The 23,147-nt window shown below is 50.4% G+C and overlaps 2 protein-coding genes across 6 annotated transcripts; one reads left to right on the top strand and one right to left on the bottom strand.

The window, feature by feature from the left end:
• The first annotated feature begins 1,414 nt into the window (after positions 1 to 1,414).
• On the top strand, positions 1,415 to 18,112 carry LOC107276241 (MADS-box transcription factor 50-like). 5 transcript variants are annotated; one of them, XM_015787054.3, is made up of 8 exons: positions 1,415 to 1,522; positions 1,624 to 1,916; positions 16,539 to 16,620; positions 16,744 to 16,805; positions 16,937 to 17,036; positions 17,154 to 17,195; positions 17,444 to 17,485; positions 17,696 to 18,112. In XM_015787054.3, the coding sequence occupies exons 2-8, from the start codon at positions 1,705 to 1,707 to the stop codon at positions 17,801 to 17,803; spliced, it is 648 nt and encodes a 215-aa protein (XP_015642540.1). In that variant the 5' UTR covers positions 1,415 to 1,522; positions 1,624 to 1,704; the 3' UTR covers positions 17,804 to 18,112. The 5 variants fall into 5 exon arrangements, with proteins under 5 accessions (XP_015642540.1, XP_015642543.1, NP_001412627.1 ...); XM_015787057.3 differs by having other exon boundaries at positions 17,702 to 18,112; NM_001425698.1 differs by having other exon boundaries at positions 1,488 to 1,522; positions 16,539 to 16,614; positions 17,696 to 18,058.
• A 94-nt stretch (positions 18,113 to 18,206) lies between these two features.
• Positions 18,207 to 19,495, bottom strand: LOC107276467 (expansin-A17-like). Its single transcript, NM_001425697.1, has 2 exons — positions 19,248 to 19,495; positions 18,207 to 19,152 (listed from the first exon to the last, which is right to left on the bottom strand). The coding sequence occupies exons 1-2, from the start codon at positions 19,456 to 19,458 to the stop codon at positions 18,509 to 18,511; spliced, it is 855 nt and encodes a 284-aa protein (NP_001412626.1). The 5' UTR covers positions 19,459 to 19,495; the 3' UTR covers positions 18,207 to 18,508.
• Between the last annotated feature and the right edge of the window lie 3,652 nt (positions 19,496 to 23,147).

Below are 23,147 nucleotides of genomic sequence, written 5' to 3' on the forward strand. Positions count from 1 at the left end.
GAAAAAGCGCGAAAATAACATTTGACATGTGCTCAATAGCCTCTGAAATCAAAATCAGATTACCAAACTTAATTTACTGACACGAGACAATCACGTCCTATACGCATAGCTAAATTAGAAATAGTATATATGCACAATTAACACGTCCTGTACAAAATCATGTGCAGGAAGGCAAACCAGCTGGGCAGTCAAACTCCTTCAACCATAAGTTTTGCACGAAACCGTTGACAATTTGGCAGGACTTTTAGAAAATAAAAAAGAACACAAATAATAATTATGAACGATTTTTAAAATGTCAAAGACAATAAATAGATGAGGCTGTGGACGGACCGAAGAGGAGTACATTGACAACGTTTGACAAGACTTCTAAAAATTATAAAAACGAAACTCAACAAGACAATGAACTCTAAGAACTACAAGGTCTAATTTTTAAAGTTCTAAAGAAAATGTGGTAGATCGAGAAATCAAATAAAGGGGTGACTGAAAAATATAAAATTAGAAACACGAGAATGATATTTTTAAATAAAATCAGAGCACTATATGAGATTAACTAAAATTCTAAATTTAAAATAAACTAAATCCTAAAATTAGAAAAAGAAAAAATAGGAGTTCATCTGGAATACATTTTATAAATAAATAAAATTCGTAATAAAAATAAAGACTATTGAAAAATATAATCCCAATAACGATTAAGAGGAGGGACGACGGGCACACCGTTAAGCAGCACGGTTATGGCGGTTGGCGGAACTTATAGAAAATAAAATAAATAAACCCCAATGATAATTATGTTCGATTTTCAAAATCTCAATGACAAAAAGGATGGGAGGCAGCGGGCAGGCCGTAGAGGAGTATAGTGGCGAAGCCGCTAATAGTTTGGCGGGACTTTCAGAAAGTAAAAAGAACACAAACAATAATTATGTTCGATTTTTAAAATCCCAAGGATAGTAAAGAGATGAGATAGTAAACGGGCCATAGAGGAGTACATTGGCGATGTTTGATGGGACTTCTAAAAATTATGAGAACGAAAGTCAACTAGACAATGATCTGTAAAAGCTACAAGGTCTAATTTTTGAAATTTCTAAAGACAATGAATAGTCGTAGTGATAGATCAAGCAAACAATAAAGGGGTGATAAAGAAATAAGGTGCAATAAAATTTGAAACACGGGAATGATAATTTTAAATAAAATCATATGGAAAAAATAGATAATTTTATATGGATGCTAGCCGCGCAATTGCGCGGGCCACCCAACTAGTTCGGTAGTAATAGATTGGTTTTTTTATAGGACGGAGGGAGTATATATGTATTTGGCTATAGCGAGCGCCCAGCATGTCAGTGACTGATGCAAAGCATATTCTTCAGAAAGTAAATAAATAAAGAAAATATAAAAATATATGTGGTATGAAGTGTGAAGCGGGCATTGGTGCAGTGGAGGAGGGGAGGAAGAAGGGCCATTTAAGGCGAATACCATATATGCCAAGTGTTTCCAGGTTTGGGATGCTTTCCTTTGCGAGGAAAATCAGGTAACCCAATTCAAGGCCCCCCAAATCATTCATTCTTTCAATCGCCGCCGCTTTCTTCTTCTACTTCCCTATCCGATCCGTACGTCTCCTCTCCTCTGCAGCCAGCAGCGACATAGATCGATCTGTTCCCGGCCGGCGAGCCGGAGTAGATCTCTCGCATACCCTGCACGCACGTACTGCTTATGGCGGCGGCGGGAGGGCAGCAGAGGCGGCGCGGCGGGCGGCGAGAGATGCGGCGGATCGAGGACACGACGAGGCGGCAGGTGACGTTCTCGAAGCGGCGGAAGGGGCTTCTGAAGAAGGCGTCGGAGCTGTCGGTGCTGTGCGACGCGGAGGTGGCGCTGCTCGTCTTCTCCCCGCGCGGCCGCTTCTTCCACTTCGCCTCCGCTCCCTCGTACGCCACCATCCCGCCCTCCTCCTTCTTCCCTACTACTGTACTAGCTTATTAATTCCCTAATTTATTACTAAATTACCTCATGATATTTTTCATCTTTCTAATCTGTTTTTCACCCTTATTATTCCCCTAGCTAGTTCGATCCGTACGTGCCGGATTTAAAGAAGGTGTCACGAGCTACTACATGAAATATACTGTTTCTGCTTCTCTACTAGCTGGTGTAGCAGCGTACTACTAGCTTTAATTTGATATCAGATGGATTTGATAGATCGATCCATTTTATTTTCTCACCTCCACACTGTAAATTGCGTCATACTTCCTCCGTCCTAAAAAATGGTAAACTATAGGTTTACGTGCCCAACTTCGTCTTATATGAAATTTTTTTTATAATTCGTATTTTCATTGTTGTTAGATGATAAAACATGATTAATATTTTATGCGCGACTTGTCTTTTTAATTTTTTTCATAATTTTTTCAAATAAGACGAACGGTCAAACGTTGGTCACGGAAACCAGGGTTTGTCTTTTTTTAGGACGGAGGGAGTATATAGCTTATAAAATCTCAGAATTATATATGCAATCTACAACTACTATATATGGAGTAGCTACTATTTCCTAGTAGTACTATATATTGAATTGATATGTCATTCATTTCTATCACACATTGCTTTTTCAATTAATACACCAAACCACCACCACATTTACATATGCATAGGCATTATTTTTTTTTCTCATTTTCTATATATCCATCGGCCATAAATATACAGACACATGTACACGTAATTCTGTTTTTTGTGACAAGAGAGATCAATTAACTAATTTTCTGTTTTATAATTATAACTGTGCAAACAAAATATAATGCATGCTAACACCAATAATAATGTAATACCACACGTTTTATGCCATATAATGTTTCACAAAACCATAGCCTTAACCAAATTACATTACTACTTGTTGATGTCAAATTAGAGGTATAGCGATTACACAAAGCATTCATATAAAAAAAATGAGGGCAAATTAAATCCATTGCAAATTGTTTGAGCTGCGGCAGATCACAAGCTATGAAAAAAAATATAATGAACAAATACGCCAAAACTAATTTTATGAATATAAATTCTATATCTGTGTTATTATTAGTGGTTTAAAACCCATTGCTGAAAAACAGATTAAGATGAAATAACTTTAAAATTAACTCTATAATTAAGTTTTAAAATTCAAAATTTGGCTATGACTAATAAGCACGATCGATGAAGAGACTACATAATTAACATGAACTATTTGTCATTATAAGATCATCAAATTGTTGGCATGTCAGCCTTCTTGCATGGCCCAAAGCATCATACTTTCATGTCAACCCTTTTTCGTGTGAAACAAGGAGGTAAGTCAAATATAGGTGCTAATTAAACATGCATGACTCATTCCTTGCAGGGGTGTATGGGGGAACTTTTGGTCATATATAGAGTGTTTTAGATAGTATATAGAGAGAATCCACTCAGTACCACTGAGTTTGTCACCCTTCTACAATCTACCACTGATATTGTAAAGTTCTATAATGTACCACCGTGTTTTGTTTAACCTCTAAAATGTGCCATCACCGTCTAGTTAACCTCTGTTAGAGCTCTAAAAAGACCTATTTGCCCCTAGCCCATTCTACAGGCATGGCTACCTCCTTGTTGTCATCAAGGAGGGCCAGCTCCTTGCCGGCGGTGGGCGACCGGTTGCAGCAACGCTGGGGACGGCGGTTGCAGCGGCGCCGGGGACGATGGTGATGGGGACGGAAGCGCTAGGACACCGGCAGTGGAGGGGCGGTGGGCGGTTGGACGAGGCGGCGGTGCTGCAGGCAACGAAGCCAGGACGCCGGCGGTGGAGGTGTGGTTGGCAGAGCATGGGAAGGGCGGCGGCGCTGCAGGCGACGGCGCCAGTACGCCGACGGTGAAGGCGTGGTGGGCAGAGGACGGGGAGGGCGCCAGCGCTGCGGGCGACGGGTAGGGCGGCGGCGCTGTGGATGACGGAGAGGGTGGCAGCGCTGTGGGCGATGACGCCAGGACACCGATGATGGAGGCATTGTGAGCGGAGGACGGGGAGGGCGGCGGCGCGGCGGGCAACGGCGCCAGGACGCCGGCGGTGGAGGCGTGGTGGGCGGACGATGGGGAGGACGGCGGCACAGCAAGCGACGGCGCCAGGACATCCGCGGTGGTGGCGTGGTGGTGAACGACGGGGAGGACGGCGGTGCGGCGGGCGACGGGGTCAGGATGTCCGCGGTGGAGGCCTGGTGGGCGGACGAAGGGAAGGGCGGCGGCGCTGCGGGCGACGGCGCCAAGATGCCGGCGATGGAGGCATGGTGGGGGGCGGAGCCAGGACGCCGGCGGTGGAGTCGTGGTGGCCGGATGACGGGGAGGGCGGCACCTGGTCGCCGGCGGTGAGGATTCGTGAAATTTGGGCTAGGTTTTAGTCAATTAGTCAAAGGGCATTTCAGGCATTAAGATGTAACGCTCCGCTTTTCGTGAGTCGTTAAAAACTATTTCGGCAAAATCGTAATTGCGAAAATTTTCGTTCTTTGTGTGCGAGTCTAGGTTGTGCCAAGGACCTCAATTCAAATCCCGTTGTTCCCTCTCATCGCCATCAAAATCGTCCACCTCAAGATTCCAAATCCGACTCAAGTCTCCGAAATTCAATCACATCCCTTGAATCCCCGCCAAATACCTATCCCCATTTCCGAAAATATCAAATCCCCATCTCGAATCATTTCCTTGAGTCTCCCTTGATTCATTCCTAAACCCTCGAGTTTGAATATCAAATTTGAATTCGAATCCAAACCCTAAATCTCTCCATTTCTCTCCAAATCAATCTCCTCCGAAAAAGTCTATTTTGCCTCCCTCAGATTTTTGTGGGCCGTTTTCTCCTCGGCCCATCTCCTCTCAGCCGCTCCTCCCCCTTCCCTTCCCACGTGCTGAGCACGCGCGTCGTGCCCGAGCCAAGAGAGAGCGCCGCCCTCTCCCTCTCTCGCCCTCTCTGCTTTCTCCTCACCTCGGCGCCGATTCCCGCCGCCGCCGTTTGAATTCGCCGGCCGCCCTTCCCGCGCGCGCCTCGCCTGCCCGCCGCCCAAAACGGAAGGGAGAGGCTTCCCTTTCCACCGTCCTCCCTCACTTTTCCCTTCTAAACCCGGCCTCTCTCCTCTCGCCCTTGTCTTCTTGTGCGCGGAGGCAGAGGACGCCGACAACGTCCTGCCGCGCCTGTGCCCCACCTTGACCGCGCCACGCCGATGCTCCCGCGCGCGGCGCCGCTCATGGCCGACCGCTGTGGCCGCGCCACCGTCGCCCCTGCCGCGTCGACCGCCTTGGTCCGCGCTCGCCGCCAAACCAGCCCTCCTCCCTTTTCGCTGTCATCCGCTGCGTCACCATGGCCCCGCCTCCGCATGCCACAAGCCGCCAACGTGGCGACGCCAATCCCACGCGCCTCTCCAGCCTCGCCGCCCAAAAACGGAAGGAGCAAGGCTCCCTTTCCTCCTCCTCCTTTCGCTTTTCCCTTGCGGGCAAGGCCGTCTCGCTCTCTCCCTTGTCCTGGTGCGGGAGCGTACACAGGGCGCCGCTGACGCCACCTTTGCGCCCTGTCGCGCCCACGCCACCACCGCGACCATGCCAGCTCACCGCTCCCACCTTGACCGCGCCAGCCCTGCGCTCCCGTGGTTCGAAATCGGCCGTCCGATCCACCGCCTTCGCCGCCCAGAGCATCCACGCCGTCGCCGCTTTCGCATCGCCCACGAAACCGCCGCTGCCGCAAGCCGAGCGCTTGACCGCCAAGGTCGGTTCTCCCCCCAAACCGACATCGCCTCACCCCGCGCCTATAAAACCCGAAGCCGAGCTCCCCATTCCATCTCAATCCCTCCCACTTCACACTCCTACTCCACTGCGCCATTGTCGCCCTTCCTCTGCTCTCGCCGTCGCCGTCCGCCGCAGAGCACCGGGAGACCGGTGCGTGCGAGGACGCGTGACGCGGGACTCCGGGCACCCTCCTTCCTCCCCTTCCTCGGCCCGAGGCCGGAGAGCTCGCTCCCGAGCCGTCGGCCGCTCGTCACTGCGCCCGTCTCGGCTTGGTAATGCCACCCTCCGTTCTCCCTTCTTGCTCGTCCTCTCCCTCCCTAGCTCGCGTGGTAGCTCGGCTAGCCCCCCGAACACGCATGGACACTGCCCCAGGTCTCGCCGCCGAACCGCCGCTCGTCGCCCTTGCACCGCGCGCTAGCTCGCCGGCCGCCATGCTCTGTCCCGGAGGCCGTCTCTCGTCGCCAGCCAACCTCGGTGCCGCTCCGTCCAATCCGACGCCGGGAATGGATTCCTTGAACCCCGGAGATGCTCCCATCCCTTTGAATCGAACCCTCGTCGTCTCGTCGTGTTTTCCCCTTTTTTGCTCTCCGGTGATTGCCGCCGCCGCAATCCGCCATCGTCGGCTTCTCTCGCGTCGATTCCTCTCGCCGCCACGCCCCCGGGGATCCCTTTGACCTCCCCCTGGCTGCCCCAAGGCCGTCGGCCTTCTCCTTTGTCTCCGCGCCGTGTCGCCGCTTCCGCCGCTGCATAACGCCGCCGTGCGTGCGCCGCCGGTGACCATCGGGTCCCGCGTCACCGCGTGCGCGTCGCAACACCATACCGGTTCGGCTAAACCCGAGCCCGCGCACCCTTCGCTCTCCTCGCGCGCGGCCACGTCGGCATGCCGGCGAGATTGGCCGCCGCCGCCGGCCGTCGTCGCGCGTCCTCTTCCTGATCCGAGCCGTGGAATGAGTTCCCCTTCTCCTCCTCCTGCCGCCAGTGCTAGCTGCCCCTTCCGGCTCGCCGCCGTTCGCCGGATCCCGCCGCACGCCGTGAGCCGTCGGATCAACCTGCCCGGCCTCCTCTGCCTCCCCATCCGACGTGACTTCCACGTGGACGCCACCTCAGTCCCGGGCCCGCTTGATTGGGTCAAGTCGCGCCCAGTCAGCCTCCTCCCTCGTCTTCCCTCCCGTGCGCGCGGTCCACGGCAAGCCGTGCGGCTGCACGTGGGCCCGCCGCCATCCGTCCACCCGGCGCGCCGCGCCTGAACCGCGTGCATCCGAAACCCTAGCGCCCACCTCCGCGTACACCCTCCCCACCGTGAACCCAACCACTGCCATGTGGGTCCCGCGCGGTGGACCGCGCCCACCCCGACGGGCCACCCTCTCTCCCCGCGCGCCCCTTGGGCCGCCCTCCTCGCGGCCGTGCCGGCCCATTAGGCTCGCCCGAGCTGCGCAAGTCCCTCGGGCCGCGCCAATGCCACCCGAGACAAGTCTGATTGACATCCCTCCATCCTTTTCTTTTTCCAGGGATTTAATAAATCCTTTTTCCTTTGTCCCATAAATCAATTCCTTATTCCAAAATTCCACAAATCATTTCCTTTGGTCCCGCGCGTCAGTGACTGTCAATAATATTCTTGAGAATATTATTTCTATAAAATTCCATAAACCATTTCTCCTATTCCAGAAACTCCAATTAAACTTCCAAAATTCATGTCTTCTCAACCGCTCATCCGATTGACTCCGTTCCACTTCCAGTAATTCCGTAAAATTGAGATCTTTTCAATGGCACTAATAATTAGTCTAAATAGGATCTTTCTTTTGGTCTTTTGTTTAGGTTTTCGATTGTTTGCGTATAGTTGCGGTTATCGGATTTTCGTCGATCGCGGGTTTTCTCGAAGATTCGTGAAGCTTCGTGAAGACCTTGAGCAAGGCAAGTCACCCTTTGATCAATTGCTCCTATAATTGAAAAATCATTATTATTTTGTTTGCAACTTGCATTTTTAGAATCACACACTTAACTTGCTTGGCCTCGGGTTGCATGCCAAATCGACGGACCTACCCAGTAGTCGCACTAATTTCCGTAGGTCATACTACCCTGATTCCTTGACGCTCCACCCTTGTGGTACCTCGGTATTCGTGCTCTCTGAGCGCGTATACCAAATATCCCACATACACCGTTGTTTGTCGAAAACTTGGGAAATGGGTTTGTGAAGCCTTCAAAACCCGACATGTGGTGTCGGTGTGTTTGAAAATAAAATGAATTGTGAAAACTCGCGATGCGGGGGTTGTGCCTATGTGGCACTGTCCCGTATTCGCATATAAGGACCGATTCCTGTGGGAAACTCACCGAACATAACCAAAGTGCAACCACAAGGTGGAATGGGACACCCTGGCTAAGTAACTAGACGGTTCAGGGAAACCTCGCATGCCAATAGTTGGGAACGCCGGGGCGGGGTCGGACAAACCGGGTTCCTGGTAAGGCAAGGACGAGAAGCTTGCTCACTTACCGATCAAGGTGGTTGGAGTTTGATTTGTGCACGCCTAAAATGGCCTATGTTTATGTGAGGATTTGATCCTTCTATGTGGCATGAGGTAACCCTGGGTCGGCTGGGGAAAGGCTTTGTTGCGAACCTCCGATACCGACGGGTGTTCGGAATAAGTTCGTATCTTGTGGGTAAAGTGTACCCCTCTGCAGAGGTTAACTAACTGTTCGAGCAGCCGTGCCCACGGTCATGGGCGGATGTGAGGTGGTTCCCGTTGCGTAGATTTGTTTGCCTGTGCTTTGTGAAAAGTTGTTGTGGTGTGGGAATCGTAACCAGAATCAGCCTATGTGGCAGATGGACGACCTAAGTGGTCAGAAACGAATCTGTGTGATTCGGGATGTCTGCGGGCATCATAGACTAGGCTTCCCAAGTGGAAGCGGATTGTTGTGCTGCTGGGCAGCTGGACTCTGGGAGTCCAAGAAAATGAAAAAGGCTCTGGGAGCCGATTAATCAAATGGAATGGCTCTGGGAGCCGAGAAGTAATGATCTGACCCGGGAGGTCGGTACATTACTAAATGAGCTGTTGAAAAAAAAACATCTCTTAATGTCGAATCGAGACGCAAGTCTCTTTTCGGCCCAAACTTAGAAAGAAATAAATCACTTAGTGATTTCAAAATGTCTTCAAATAAAAGATTTGCAAAACAACCTTGCCTCTCTTCCAAGCTTGCATTAAACACCTAAGTTCCCGTGACTTGCTGAGTACGAAAGTACTCAATATATATAGTTCCCCGGCCCTGAAGAGAAGATAAAGTGAAGTGAAGATTAGGGTTTCGTCCTGGTTCCCAGCCGTCGCCTGTGGTGTTGGGTGTTAGACCGTTGGTTCCGCTGCTGCTGCTGTTGTTGGTGTTCGCCTCGTCCGTGTCGTCGGTTGTATTCTCGGGCTGTCTGAGCTGCAACCTAAGTTAAGGTAAATAAGTCCTCTATTTATTTTAAGGATTGCTATGATTCATATTTGTCACCGTGGGTACCAGCACTATGTCCTGGGACTGGTACCGAGATCGCGGTTTCGTAGGAAGCGGTTCGCGCCGTTTTCCCTACGACACGCTCCTGTCAGGTGCCGTTGTACGGCGGTATCAGATTGGGGTGTGACAGAGATGGTATCAGAGCATAGGTTGGCCCTAGGATCGAAACCCCTTAATAGGATGGCATTATTTGAGTACAAAAATATTTGTGAAAGCTAAGGTGTCGTTGTCCCCTTTAGCTCTAGTTTTGCGAAAAATCTTTTGTGTCCAAAAGTAGAAGCTAGTCGTTCGTTTTGACTTTTATCCTAGAGTAAACCTGTCTTCACGCCCAGTTGAAGAAAGGTGTGCTCAAGCCTTTAGGAGTCTTAGTTAAGCCCTTGTTGGTAGGCTAACCTTAGTACCGTCACACGCTCGGTAGGAGTTGTGGTGAACTAGTGCGTGTGTGAGTTTTGTTTGGTAGTCCGTGTTCAGGTGTTAGACCAGTTGGGTTACCGGCTGGAACACACCACCTATGTCTTCTGTGATTTCGAAAACCGTTTTGATGTAGTGTTTTTGTTTTCCTCCTTTTCTTCTTATCTACTTTCTGCGTTGGTCAGATCTCAGTCCCTCTGAAGCAGATGGCACCTCAACCAACCTGTCAGACTTGTGTCCGCAACTACCTTGGTTCTAAGGAAGACCCAGCTTTGTCAGAAAATCCAAATCAACTAGCTGAACAAGTCCCCAACCAAGTTGCCAAGACTGATAATACTGTTCCTGGACCAAACAAGGAAGTTGCAACCAGAAATCAACACTCCTCAATGGATATTTATCAGATTCTAGCCAACCAGACTCAGATGCTACAAGAAATAGCTCAAAATTTGGCTTCTATACAACAACAACTGCTACTACCACAGCCCAAGGTGAATCCAGACAAGAGTAAGAATGAGGCCGCAGAAATACAAGGAACACAATCAGTAGAAGGCACTGATACCCATAAAGAGAAGAACAAAGAATTCTTAAATGTGATGATTACAGGGATGAAAACCCCACTTCGAGCTAATAATTGCCCCAACCTTCAGAACTCAATCAATAAATCCGTATCGCGAGAAAATAGCATGATTAAAGAAGGAAGTTGTCACAAAAGAAAGACCTTGCCATCAGAAGTTGACATGCAAGATGTCCCACAATGTCAGACAATGCAATCTTGCCAAAACTTACCCAAGTCCCCCACCCTCAAATCAAAGAAGATCAGACACGTTCCCGGATTCATATGCTTCATTTGCCACAAAATTGGCCATTACATGAGACACTGCCCCCAAAAACCCTATATGGATGCACCACTACAAGCTAATATGAGAACCTCAAGGATGCCCTTCTATCCCCAAGGAAGCCCAAATTCGCCAAATGTTAATGCAGTACGTTCAACCTTCCCTGATGACAAAAGAGCAAAAGCATCCTGCGACATGTGCCAAGACATCCAAGAAAAGAAAGAGATGCAAGAATACAAGAGACGCAAAGTAATGTCCCTAGAGATTCAAGCAAAAGAAGATTTGTGTCGAAAAACAAACTCGCCAGCACAATACTATCAGAAAGCATCTCAGCATTCAACTAGTTCCGGTTCTACGTCTCGTTCGACTATGTCAGAACCTGGTCAGCAAGCCACAATGATCAACAGTAATAGCCATGAAGGAAGCAACTCCGTACCATGCCCTACACCTTCAAAAAGACGTGGTTATAAGGCAGGAGTCGAATGTTTCATCTGCCATGAGATGGGACACTATTCATGGTGCTGCCCTCAGAAAGTCAAGTCAAAACGAGTCCAACCAACAACAAGCCTTCCCAACGTATCTGGACCAAAAAGTTCAAAGTCACCAAACAGTGGTTCTGCCTCGTTGACCTCACCGCCCGTCGGACAAGGTCGTCTGAACCATGTGCAAGTAGAAACAAACGGAAAAGTTGTGAATCTCGAGCAAGTTGAAGGAGCAGGAGAAGAACAGGTTCCACAGGCAAGAGCAGAGCCACAGTAAGATGAAGAATTCTAAGTGAGTCAGAGTACCAGACCGTTTTGCGGCAAGCACGCAACAATAAGTTGAAGAAAGACTAGCAGAGTCTGAAGCTGTGAAGAAGTCTGAAGATCCTTTTTGGTTTCGTGTGTGTGGTCCACCTTCGAATCTCGGGGTCGAGATTCTTGTAAGGGGGGTGGATCTGTAACGCTCCGCTTTTCGTGAGTCGTTAAAAACTATTTCGGCAAAATCGTAATTGCGAAAATTTTCGTTCTTTGTGTGCGAGTCTAGGTTGTGCCAAGGACCTCAATTCAAATCCCGTTGTTCCCTCTCATCGCCATCAAAATCGTCCACCTCAAGATTCCAAATCCGACTCAAGTCTCCGAAATTCAATCACATCCCTTGAATCCCCGCCAAATACCTATCCCCATTTCCGAAAATATCAAATCCCCATCTCGAATCATTTCCTTGAGTCTCCCTTGATTCATTCCTAAACCCTCGAGTTTGAATATCAAATTTGAATTCGAATCCAAACCCTAAATCTCTCCATTTCTCTCCAAATCAATCTCCTCCGAAAAAGTCTATTTTGCCTCCCTCGGATTTTTGTGGGCCGTTTTCTCCTCGGCCCATCTCCTCTCAGCCGCTCCTCCCCCTTCCCTTCCCACGTGCTGAGCACGCGCGTCGTGCCCGAGCCAAGAGAGAGCGCCGCCCTCTCCCTCTCTCGCCCTCTCTGCTTTCTCCTCACCTCGGCGCCGATTCCCGCCGCCGCCGTTTGAATTCGCCGGCCGCCCTTCCCGCGCGCGCCTCGCCTGCCCGCCGCCCAAAACGGAAGGGAGAGGCTTCCCTTTCCACCGTCCTCCCTCACTTTTCCCTTCTAAACCCGGCCTCTCTCCTCTCGCCCTTGTCTTCTTGTGCGCGGAGGCAGAGGACGCCGACAACGTCCTGCCGCGCCTGTGCCCCACCTTGACCGCGCCACGCCGATGCTCCCGCGCGCGGCGCCGCTCATGGCCGACCGCTGTGGCCGCGCCACCGTCGCCCCTGCCGCGTCGACCGCCTTGGTCCGCGCTCGCCGCCAAACCAGCCCTCCTCCCTTTTCGCTGTCATCCGCTGCGTCACCATGGCCCCGCCTCCGCATGCCACAAGCCGCCAACGTGGCGACGCCAATCCCACGCGCCTCTCCAGCCTCGCCGCCCAAAAACGGAAGGAGCAAGGCTCCCTTTCCTCCTCCTCCTTTCGCTTTTCCCTTGCGGGCAAGGCCGTCTCGCTCTCTCCCTTGTCCTGGTGCGGGAGCGTACACAGGGCGCCGCTGACGCCACCTTTGCGCCCTGTCGCGCCCACGCCACCACCGCGACCATGCCAGCTCACCGCTCCCACCTTGACCGCGCCAGCCCTGCGCTCCCGTGGTTCGAAATCGGCCGTCCGATCCACCGCCTTCGCCGCCCAGAGCATCCACGCCGTCGCCGCTTTCGCATCGCCCACGAAACCGCCGCTGCCGCAAGCCGAGCGCTTGACCGCCAAGGTCGGTTCTCCCCCCAAACCGACATCGCCTCACCCCGCGCCTATAAAACCCGAAGCCGAGCTCCCCATTCCATCTCAATCCCTCCCACTTCACACTCCTACTCCACTGCGCCATTGTCGCCCTTCCTCTGCTCTCGCCGTCGCCGTCCGCCGCAGAGCACCGGGAGACCGGTGCGTGCGAGGACGCGTGACGCGGGACTCCGGGCACCCTCCTTCCTCCCCTTCCTCGGCCCGAGGCCGGAGAGCTCGCTCCCGAGCCGTCGGCCGCTCGTCACTGCGCCCGTCTCGGCTTGGTAATGCCACCCTCCGTTCTCCCTTCTTGCTCGTCCTCTCCCTCCCTAGCTCGCGTGGTAGCTCGGCTAGCCCCCCGAACACGCATGGACACTGCCCCAGGTCTCGCCGCCGAACCGCCGCTCGTCGCCCTTGCACCGCGCGCTAGCTCGCCGGCCGCCATGCTCTGTCCCGGAGGCCGTCTCTCGTCGCCAGCCAACCTCGGTGCCGCTCCGTCCAATCCGACGCCGGGAATGGATTCCTTGAACCCCGGAGATGCTCCCATCCCTTTGAATCGAACCCTCGTCGTCTCGTCGTGTTTTCCCCTTTTTTGCTCTCCGGTGATTGCCGCCGCCATCGTCGGCTTCTCTCGCGTCGATTCCTCTCGCCGCCACGCCCCCGGGGATCCCTTTGACCTCCCCCTGGCTGCCCCAAGGCCGTCGGCCTTCTCCTTTGTCTCCGCGCCGTGTCGCCGCTTCCGCCGCCGCATAACGCCGCCGTGCGTGCGCCGCCGGTGACCATCGGGTCCCGCGTCACCGCGTGCGCGTCGCAACACCATACCGGTTCGGCTAAACCCAAGCCCGCGCACCCTTCGCTCTCCTCGCGCGCGGCCACGTCGGCATGCCGGCGAGATTGGCCGCCGCCGCCGGCCGTCGTCGCGCGTCCTCTTCCTGATCCGAGCCGTGGAATGAGTTCCCCTTCTCCTCCTCCTGCCGCCAGTGCTAGCTGCCCCTTCCGGCTCGCCGCCGTTCGCCGGATCCCGCCGCATGCCGTGAGCTGTCGGATCAACCTGCCCGGCCTCCTCTGCCTCCCCATCCGACGTGACTTCCACGTGGACGCCACCTCAGTCCCGGGCCCGCTTGACTGGGTCAAGTCGCGCCCAGTCAGCCTCCTCCCTCCGTCTTCCCTCCCGTGCGCGCGGTCCACGGCAAGCCGTGCGGCTGCACGTGGGCCCGCCGCCATCCGTCCACCCGGCGCGCCGCGCCTGAACCGCGTGCATCCGAAACCCTAGCGCCCACCTCCGCGTGCACCCTCCCCACCGTGAACCCAACCACTGCCATGTGGGTCCCGCGCGGTGGACCGCGCCCACCCCGACGGGCCACCCTCTCTCCCCGCGCGCCCCTTGGGCCGCCCTCCTCGCGGCCGTGCCGGCCCATTAGGCTCGCCCGAGCTGCGCAAGTCCCTCGGGCCGCGCCAATGCCACCCGAGACAAGTCTGATTGACATCCCTCCATCCTTTTCTTTTTCCAGGGATTTAATAAATCCTTTTTCCTTTGTCCCATAAATCAATTCCTTATTCCAAAATTCCACAAATCATTTCCTTTGGTCCCGCGCGTCAGTGACTGTCAATAATATTCTTGAGAATATTATTTCTATAAAATTCCATAAACCATTTCTCCTATTCCAGAAACTCCAATTAAACTTCCAAAATTCATGTCTTCTCAACCGCTCATCCGATTGACTCCGTTCCACTTCCAGTAATTCCGTAAAATTGAGATCTATTCAATGGCACTAATAATTAGTCTAAATAGGATCTTTCTTTTGGTCTTTTGTTTAGGTTTTCGATTGTTTGCGTATAGTTGCGGTTATCGGATTTTCGTCGATCGCGGGTTTTCTCGAAGATTCGTGAAGCTTCGTGAAGACCTTGAGCAAGGCAAGTCACCCTTTGATCAATTGCTCCTATAATTGAAAAATCATTATTATTTTGTTTGCAACTTGCATTTTTAGAATCACACACTTAACTTGCTTGGCCTCGGGTTGCATGCCAAATCGACGGACCTACCCAGTAGTCGCACTAATTTCCGTAGGTCATACTACCCTGATTCCTTGACGCTCCACCCTTGTGGTACCTCGGTATTCGTGCTCTCTGAGCGCGTATACCAAATATCCCACATACACCGTTGTTTGTCGAAAACTTGGGAAATGGGTTTGTGAAGCCTTCAAAACCCGACATGTGGTGTCGGTGTGTTTGAAAATAAAATGAATTGTGAAAACTCGCGATGCGGGGGTTGTGCCTATGTGGCACTGTCCCGTATTCGCATATAAGGACCGATTCCTGTGGGAAACTCACCGAACATAACCAAAGTGCAACCACAAGGTGGAATGGGACACCCTAGCTAAGTAACTAGACGGTTCAGGGAAACCTCGCATGCCAATAGTTGGGAACGCCGGGGCGGGGTCGGACAAACCGGGTTCCTGGTAAGGCAAGGACGAGAAGCTTGCTCACTTACCGATCAAGGTGGTTGGAGTTTGATTTGTGCACGCCTAAAATGGCCTATGTTTATGTGAGGATTTGATCCTTCTATGTGGCATGAGGTAACCCTGGGTCGGCTGGGGAAAGGCTTTGTTGCGAACCTCCGATACCGACGGGTGTTCGGAATAAGTTCGTATCTTGTGGGTAAAGTGTACCCCTCTGCAGAGGTTAACTAACTGTTCGAGCAGCCGTGCCCACGGTCATGGGCGGATGTGAGGTGGTTCCCGTTGCGTAGATTTGTTTGCCTGTGCTTTGTGAAAAGTTGTTGTGGTGTGGGAATCGTAACCAGAATCAGCCTATGTGGCAGATGGACGACCTAAGTGGTCAGAAACGAATCTGTGTGATTCGGGATGTCTGCGGGCATCATAGACTAGGCTTCCCGAGTGGAAGCGGATTGTTGTGCTGCTGGGCAGCTGGACTCTGGGAGTCCGAGAAAATGAAAAAGGCTCTGGGAGCCGATTAATCAAATGGAATGGCTCTGGGAGCCGAGAAGTAATGATCTGACCCGGGAGGTCGGTACATTACTAAATGAGCTGTTGAAAAAAAAACATCTCTTAATGTCGAATCGAGACGCAAGTCTCTTTTCGGCCCAAACTTAGAAAGAAATAAATCACTTAGTGATTTCAAAATGTCTTCAAATAAAAGATTTGCAAAACAACCTTGCCTCTCTTCCAAGCTTGCATTAAACACCTAAGTTCCCGTGACTTGCTGAGTACGAAAGTACTCACCCTTGCTCTATATAAATATATATATAGTTCCCCGGCCCTGAAGAGAAGATAAAGTGAAGTGAAGATTAGGGTTTCGTCCTGGTTCCCAGCCGTCGCCTGTGGTGTTGGGTGTTAGACCGTTGTCAAATATTTCTGACAGGAGGAAGTATCAATTTATTTCATGTCTTATATTAATTGATGTTTTTTAGTATACTAGTTTCAATTAATTTGTTATCAGATAAATTAAATGTCAATGGTGGATCCTTAATTCATCATCTATAATGCTTCCTAGAATTAATGGACATCCATTTACAATTTAAGTTTGTTGAGAATAGTCAGTTTCATGTACATATGTAGTGGTATCTATTCTTGCTGAAATTTGTATTGTTTTTATTCGTTTCTGATACCGGTATCTTATTAGGCACAAATTAACGTATATAAGTACCGCTGCTATTTTTAGTGAAAACATTACTTTGGTCTGATATCCAGTAGTAGTACGTTCAGTTACTTGATTATGAACACATATATATTATCTGTATTTCCATGTAATAAACTATTTTTCACAACTCTGGAATTCTTTTTTCAGCCTGGAGGGGACAATCGACCGCTACATTAGCCACACCCAAGAGGCGCCTGCAAACAAGAAGCCCCGTGAACTTACTGTAAAGGTCCTTGTGGATACATTCTGAATTCCTCATATCTATCAACCATGATCATATACTGTTAGGATCGATGACGATAATGTGTGCAACTTGCATTAATTTTTTTTTCTTCACAACTACTGCATACAGAATATGAAATCTCAATCCGAAACCTTAGCAATGGAGATTGACACAGTTGAGGCATACACAAGGTAACTATAATAGCAATGATTATTCCTTATCAGAATATATATGAAATCATGCAGACTGGCAATTACTATATGTTCCTAATTATTAGGGTGGGGAAATTCACATGACTAGATGAAAATGATTTTTCACGTAGGAAGATGCAGGGCGAAAACCTGGAATCATGCTCGTTGCAAGAACTGCATGGCCTGGAGATGCAGATGGAGAAGAGCCTAAGCAGCATCCGTTTACAAAAGGCAAGCAAATGGTCGCAATGTGCTATCTATGTTGTTGCTGTTGTGAATATCTCTATGATATATGCATTTTGATCAGATTTACATAAATATCTTTCTTGTTGTCCGTCAACATTGCAGCAAAAGAAGCTGATGGATAAGATTTCACAGCTACAACAACAGGTATGCACTTATGTATCTGAATATAATATATATCAAAGCATGGCTGACAAGAATTATTGTTCTGAAAGAGGATTTTTGCATAACTTGTTAGTAATACATCAGTATGATTAGATGGAAACACTTGTTCGCCTCAACAAGCCGTCTCTTCCTGGAGTGTACTGCTTTACAAAAGATGTTGATACAAATACAAATCTCAAAAGATTATCTATATATCCATGTGTGATTAACTGACGAAACTGAACATGCAGGAGAAGATTCTGTCGGAGGAGAACGCACTGCTCCTCGATCAGGTATCATTAAAAAACTCATCATCAACCACACGCCTATTTACTGCACCTACTAGCTGCCGGATTAATCTGCCAATAATGTCACTGACATGTGGGGCAAAAGGCGCTATCTATCCAATGCAACTTACAGTGACCGGTGTTAATATCCATCTATACATGTCAGCTTTTGCATGATGATGAATCTTTTCTTCTTGTTCGTTCTTGTTTGTGGAGGGCAAGGTGCAACATGCTCCAATCGGGGCTCCAGCGCGCGAGATGAATCAGAACCAGCATGTCCAGGATATTGATGTTGACACTGAGCTGGTCATTGGAAGACGGTGAAAATATTCAGATTTTACAGAAGTGGTTGTGGAAACAGTTCACAGAAGAGAAGTGAATGTGTTGATGAGGATCAACTTGTTGACTGAGCGAGTTATACACAATTTGTTTGTAGCAAGTTGCTAAATTTATTTGTCGATATTATATAATCTTGCTATGAGGAGAAGGTAGTGGCGCCTATACATGCAGCATTGTATTCAGGCTTGTGTTTGACCAACAGACATGCTGTGCAGTTCGGATCGGATATACATAAACCAATCAAATTGAATAATCATATCAATTATGTATGTGGTGGTAGATCTTTGAAAAGAAGTTGATATATGTGTGATATTCTCGATCAAATCTAGTTGGTGGCACGAATTCCAGAGTCCAGACAGCTATACACAGAGAGGAAACCAAACTTTGTTTTCAGGGATATATATATTTACTGAACTTATGCGGAGATCAAGTATACATCATAATCAATCCACCATTTTTGAAAGTTTTGAAAAAGGGAAAAAGAATTCTCTCAACAGAAGATGGATTAGCATAAACATTGAACTAGAAATGCATCCCGTTCTATGAACAAAAGAAAGAAACAGAGAGTCCATGAACTTTGACAATAGCTAGCATCGCATCGCATAGCAGAGCAAGCCAAGAAGAAGAAACAAAATGAAGAGATGAACCACTGCAACTTTGAACTCGATCTGATGATCGATCGATTGATGATTAGTAGAAGTTGTTGGATCCCTGGTAGCAGAGTCCGGTGATCCACCAGGGGGAGATGGCGTCGGAGACGATGATGGTCTGCTGCGGCGTGCTGTAGGTGGTGAGCTTGACGGTGAGGCCGTCGGAGTTGTCCAGCGCGGCGAACACCTGGTACGTGATGCCCCAGTTGTGCGCCGCCTGGATCCAGGCGCCGCCGCCACCGGAGGTCTTGACGGAGAGGGAGGAGACGTCGCCGGCGCCGCCGACGTTCATGACGTAGAGCAGCAACCAGTAGTGGTTCCCCTGGAGGCAGAACCTGACGCCGCCGGTCCTCTGGCACGGCACGCGGCGGTACTGCACCGGCACGATCCCGGCGACCCTCTGCGCGAGCTTGAGGAAGGAGGGCGGCGCCATGTCGAAGTGGTGCCGCGGCGGGTTGCACCAGCCGCCGTCGTCGTTGGGGAGGTACCAGTTGGGCGGGCACAGGTTGGTCCCCGTGATGACCACCGACGGCGACCCCGGGTTGCACCACGGCGACTTGACGCACCGCAGCTCGTAGCACTGCCCGCACCCGTTGCCGTCGGCGAACAGCGGCGTGCTCAGCGCCGCCGTCTTCGTCGAGTAGAGCGACACGATGTCGTTCGACACGTACCCGCACGCGCCACCTATATAGCAGTAGTAGTACATGCATTCGTTATATAGCTCGTCGGCGTTCATGGCCGGAGAGAAAAGCAAATGAAATGAAGACGATACTACGTACCGAAGTCGTCGCCCATGCCGGAGGGGTCGCCGTAGAAGGTGGCGGAGCCGTCGTGCCAGTCCGATGTCTTGTAGGGGGTGACGGCACCAGGCGCCGGCTGTTGCTGCCAGTACAAGTCTGTGGTGAAACCGGCCGTGACGACCTGCGCCGCCGTCGCCACCGCCAGCGCGGCGGCGAGGAAGATGGCCGGATTATTCCAGCTGCTGGCCATGCTATTGTCGTCGATCGGCGGCGAGGGATGTGCAGCTAGCGTACGTATGATTTGATTGTAGCTAGCTACTGGAGTATATATGCATGGGTACATCGATCTAGCTAGCTCTTGTTAGTTGGTGCCTGCCACGTTAATGATCGATCGCGCCAAATGTTGATGAGCGCACGATTAATTTGTTTTCATTTTTATTTTTTTAAAAAATGTGTGTGACTAATGCTTGCAGGACATGCTCGCCACGCATATTACTCCTACATATTAAGTCAGATATATTATTAATTTCATGCCGGCCTGCAGGCATCCCAATAATCCTCCTGAGCTTAATTTTCTTTGAATCTTATCCCCAGAAGAACCAAAAAAAAAAGATTGAAAACGTTATAAAGAGGTCAGATGCCCTCGTATTGAAATTTTGAAGGTCTAGTACACGGTTTTAAAAGTTTTTTTTTTAGGGGAGGGGGGTTGGTTAAGGCCAACTTCTAGGGCCGAATGGACTTTTATCCTCTTAGAATAGAGGAATAAATTCATCTGAGGTCCCTTAACTTGTCAACGAATCCGGTTTTCATCCTTCAACCGGAAAACCAGATACAATAGATCCCTCAACTATCAAAACCGGTGCAAACGAGGTCCCTCGGCGGTTTAGACTGCTGTTTTGGCTGACGTGGCGCATACGCGGCTAATTTGACTCGGTCTTCATCTGATGTGGCATTGACGTGGCGCTTACGTGGCAATCCGATATGAAAAAAATAATAAAACCCATGGGACCCACATGTCAGCTTCACACACAAAATAATTAAAAAATGGTGGGACCCACGTGGGCCCCACATGTCATCTCTATCCTCATCACCTTTCATCTTCCCCTTCGGCCTTCACCCTTCTCTCTCTCGTGGATGGCATCGACCGGTGCCCACCGATGGATGGCGCCGGCGGCGAGACGGAACACGGCGGCCACGCCACCTCCTCCCCCGCACCGGACGCGACAAGAACCTGCCATGGAAGCTCGCGGCGTTCTCGTCACCACCACCACCGTTCTCGTCGCCGGAACCCGAGTACGAGGGGACGGAGTGGGAGCCCCTCCTCCGTCGGAGCACAAGGAGCTCGCCTCCTCCCTCACGGAGCTCATCGTTGGACCCAGCCGCCCCGCCATCGCCGATTCGCCGTTGACCAGGCCGAACCCGCCGCCGGCTTGCCGCCCCTCCTCTCCCCGCCAACCCTCGGACTGCCACGGCCGTCCGTCGCCAAACGAGCCTTCCTCGCATATGCGCAGTACCGCTTGCTCGTGCCGAGGATCGCCGTGCCATCCCAGGCTTGACCACTCCCTGCCGCTGCCGCTCTTCTCGTCGGACCAGCGCGACGGGTCATCGCCGCCACGTAGCTTGCTCTTCTCCTTCTCCAGGGCGTTGCCTAGCGTGATGCCCTCGAGGACATCTCGCCGCTCTGCGTCTCCTCGTCAACTACGGCTAGCAGCAGCAGACATATAAGTAAAGCTCGCGGCAACCAATATCCAGACAGAGCCAAGCATATCGCAAATATAGCATCACAAGAGGGAATATTAATAGCTTCATTATACATATAAGTAAAATCCTTGCACCTATAACTTGCTCAATCAAGAAGCGAATTGAATATTTGAATCTGTTAATTGCATTTCCAACTCGCGGTCCGCCGGGACCTCGCCGGAGCCCTCCCGGAGGTCTAGGGCCCTCACGCCGCGGGCAGTGTGGAGGCAGCAGAGGCGACGAGGAGGTGCCTTCTTTCTTGGGATGGTCAGCCAGTCGGGGCGGCGGCAAAAGCTTGGGTTTTTTGAGGCGGCCGGGCGAGGGGAGGGGCAGCTCCGACCCAGATGTGACCATCGAGGATGTCAGCGGTGGCGGTCGGGCGAGGAGGGAGGCGGCGTGTGGCGGCAAGGCGAGGAGGGAGGCGGCGCGCGGAGACCGAGCGAGGAGGGCAGCGCCTTTCAACTGGGCATCGCGGGCGGAGCGGCCAACGGAGTGTAGCTGTCGCGCTCGCTGACGACCTCCTCCTCTGCCTCTTCCTCCTCCGGCAACCTCCGCCGCCCGCGGCCTGCCGCCGCTCCGCCCGCCTCTCCGCCGCTCCGTCCGCCGGCATGCTCCTGCCGCCGCCGCGAGGACGAGGGAGAGCGAAGAGGAGGAGAAAGGAAAGCCGAGAGGGACTTGTGGCTGACATTGGGGCCCACGTGAGCCCCACCATTCTTTTATTGATTTATGTGTGAGACTGACATGTGGGTCCCACAAAGTTTATTATTTTTCCAGATCAAATTGCCACGTATGCGCCACGTCAATGCCACATCAGATGAAGACTAAGTCAAATTTGCCACATAGGTGCCACGTCAGCCAAAACCACCGTCAAAACCACCGAGGGACCTCATCTGCACTGGTTTTGATAGTTGAGGGACCCGTTGTATCTGGTTTTGTGGTTGAAGGACGAAAATCGGATTCGTTGACAAGTTAAGGGACCTTAGATGAACTTATTCCTAGAATAGAATAGGATGGTGCTTGGGCTACAATAGCAAGCCCAGCCTGCAGGTCAATCAAACCTGGGCTTCAACAATAATGGGCCGAACCACTAGTCTATCCATGCACTAAAATCTCCTAATGCGGCCGGTATACTGATTCCAAGCAATGAAGCAACTACAGCTGCATAATATATCCATGCGTCAGGATATATAAACCCCGAACGAAAAATTAAAGTATGTAATGGGAGGGTTTTTTTGGAGCGAAAAACTTTTAGATATAACTATAATATAATTTAAGTGTAACTATATTGTAACTACACTATAACTATACTGTAACTATGATATAATTAATATAAAACTTTTATTTAACTATGGTTTGGTTGGTTAGCATCAGGATCTTATGTATGACATGTGTGAAAAAAATTTTCTAGCATTTTTTTCTTTACGCACAAATCTCGAAGTGATTTGATGGTCACTAATTAATATGGAAGTTTTGGGAACAAAATGCTTGCAAAAGTTTTCCAGGAGTAACAATTATGTAAAAAAAATGGCAGAGAAGCACGTACTGTTTTGCACGAATTTTGACGCCGAAAATCGACAGTCCAGAAAACAAATGATGTGGAAATAAAAAAATCATTCGGCAGATTTCTAGCGCTCCTATAAAAAGAATAGCAGAGGAGTCCACACTGTTTTGCACGAATCTTGCCACCCGAAATCAATGGACCACAAAACGAATGCTGTGAGAATGAAAAATCATTCGGTGAATTAAGATTGACTTTTTTCGTTTGCAGTTTGCTAGGACAAATTAAGAATATCTATAGGCTATTGGCGAGGTCGTCTAAGAATGAAGTGAACAAGTAATCTGCAGGTTGGTTGGTGATCGATCGATCGTACCCATACGTACGTGGTCCGTCATGCAGGTAAACTTTCCCATCCGTCCACCACATATGTATACATGTACGCATCAACATTTTCCTATATATATCGCGCGCCGTCGTCTTCAAACTAAAATTAACAAAATATTTGAAATTTCTATGGGTACCTAAACACTTTCTCATCCTAAAGCACTAAACTTTTGAACCCTTCGTTAAACTTTAAGTCCATGCATGCTATTGACTCATTTGATACGGCTCATACAGTCATGCTCAACATTTTTGTCCTGTAAAACTGGGGTTACACACAAAATTGCTCCTCTATAGAATAGAGTTACTGCTCCGATCCT

The sequence above is a fragment of the Oryza sativa genome, chromosome 6 (assembly GCF_034140825.1).
Source record: "Oryza sativa Japonica Group chromosome 6, ASM3414082v1".
Taxonomy (NCBI): Eukaryota; Viridiplantae; Streptophyta; class Magnoliopsida; order Poales; family Poaceae; genus Oryza; species Oryza sativa.

What these genes read in the sequence shown, in the direction of transcription:
- LOC107276241 (XM_015787054.3), top strand. Translation starts at nt 1,705, where the DNA reads ATGGCGGCGGCGGGAGGGCAGCAGAGGCGGCGCGGCGGGCGGCGAGAG. An exon ending in CACTTCGCCTCCGCTCCCTC is followed by an intron (nt 1,917 to 16,538) that starts GTACGCCACCAT and finishes TTCTTTTTTCAG; the next exon opens with CCTGGAGGGGACAATCGACC. An exon ending in GCAGCATCCGTTTACAAAAG is followed by an intron (nt 17,037 to 17,153) that starts GCAAGCAAATGG and finishes TCAACATTGCAG; the next exon opens with CAAAAGAAGCTGATGGATAA.
- LOC107276467 (NM_001425697.1), bottom strand. Translation starts at nt 19,458, where the DNA reads ATGGCCAGCAGCTGGAATAATCCGGCCATCTTCCTCGCCGCCGCGCTG. An exon ending in CGGCATGGGCGACGACTTCG is followed by an intron (nt 19,153 to 19,247) that starts GTACGTAGTATC and finishes ACTGCTATATAG; the next exon opens with GTGGCGCGTGCGGGTACGTG.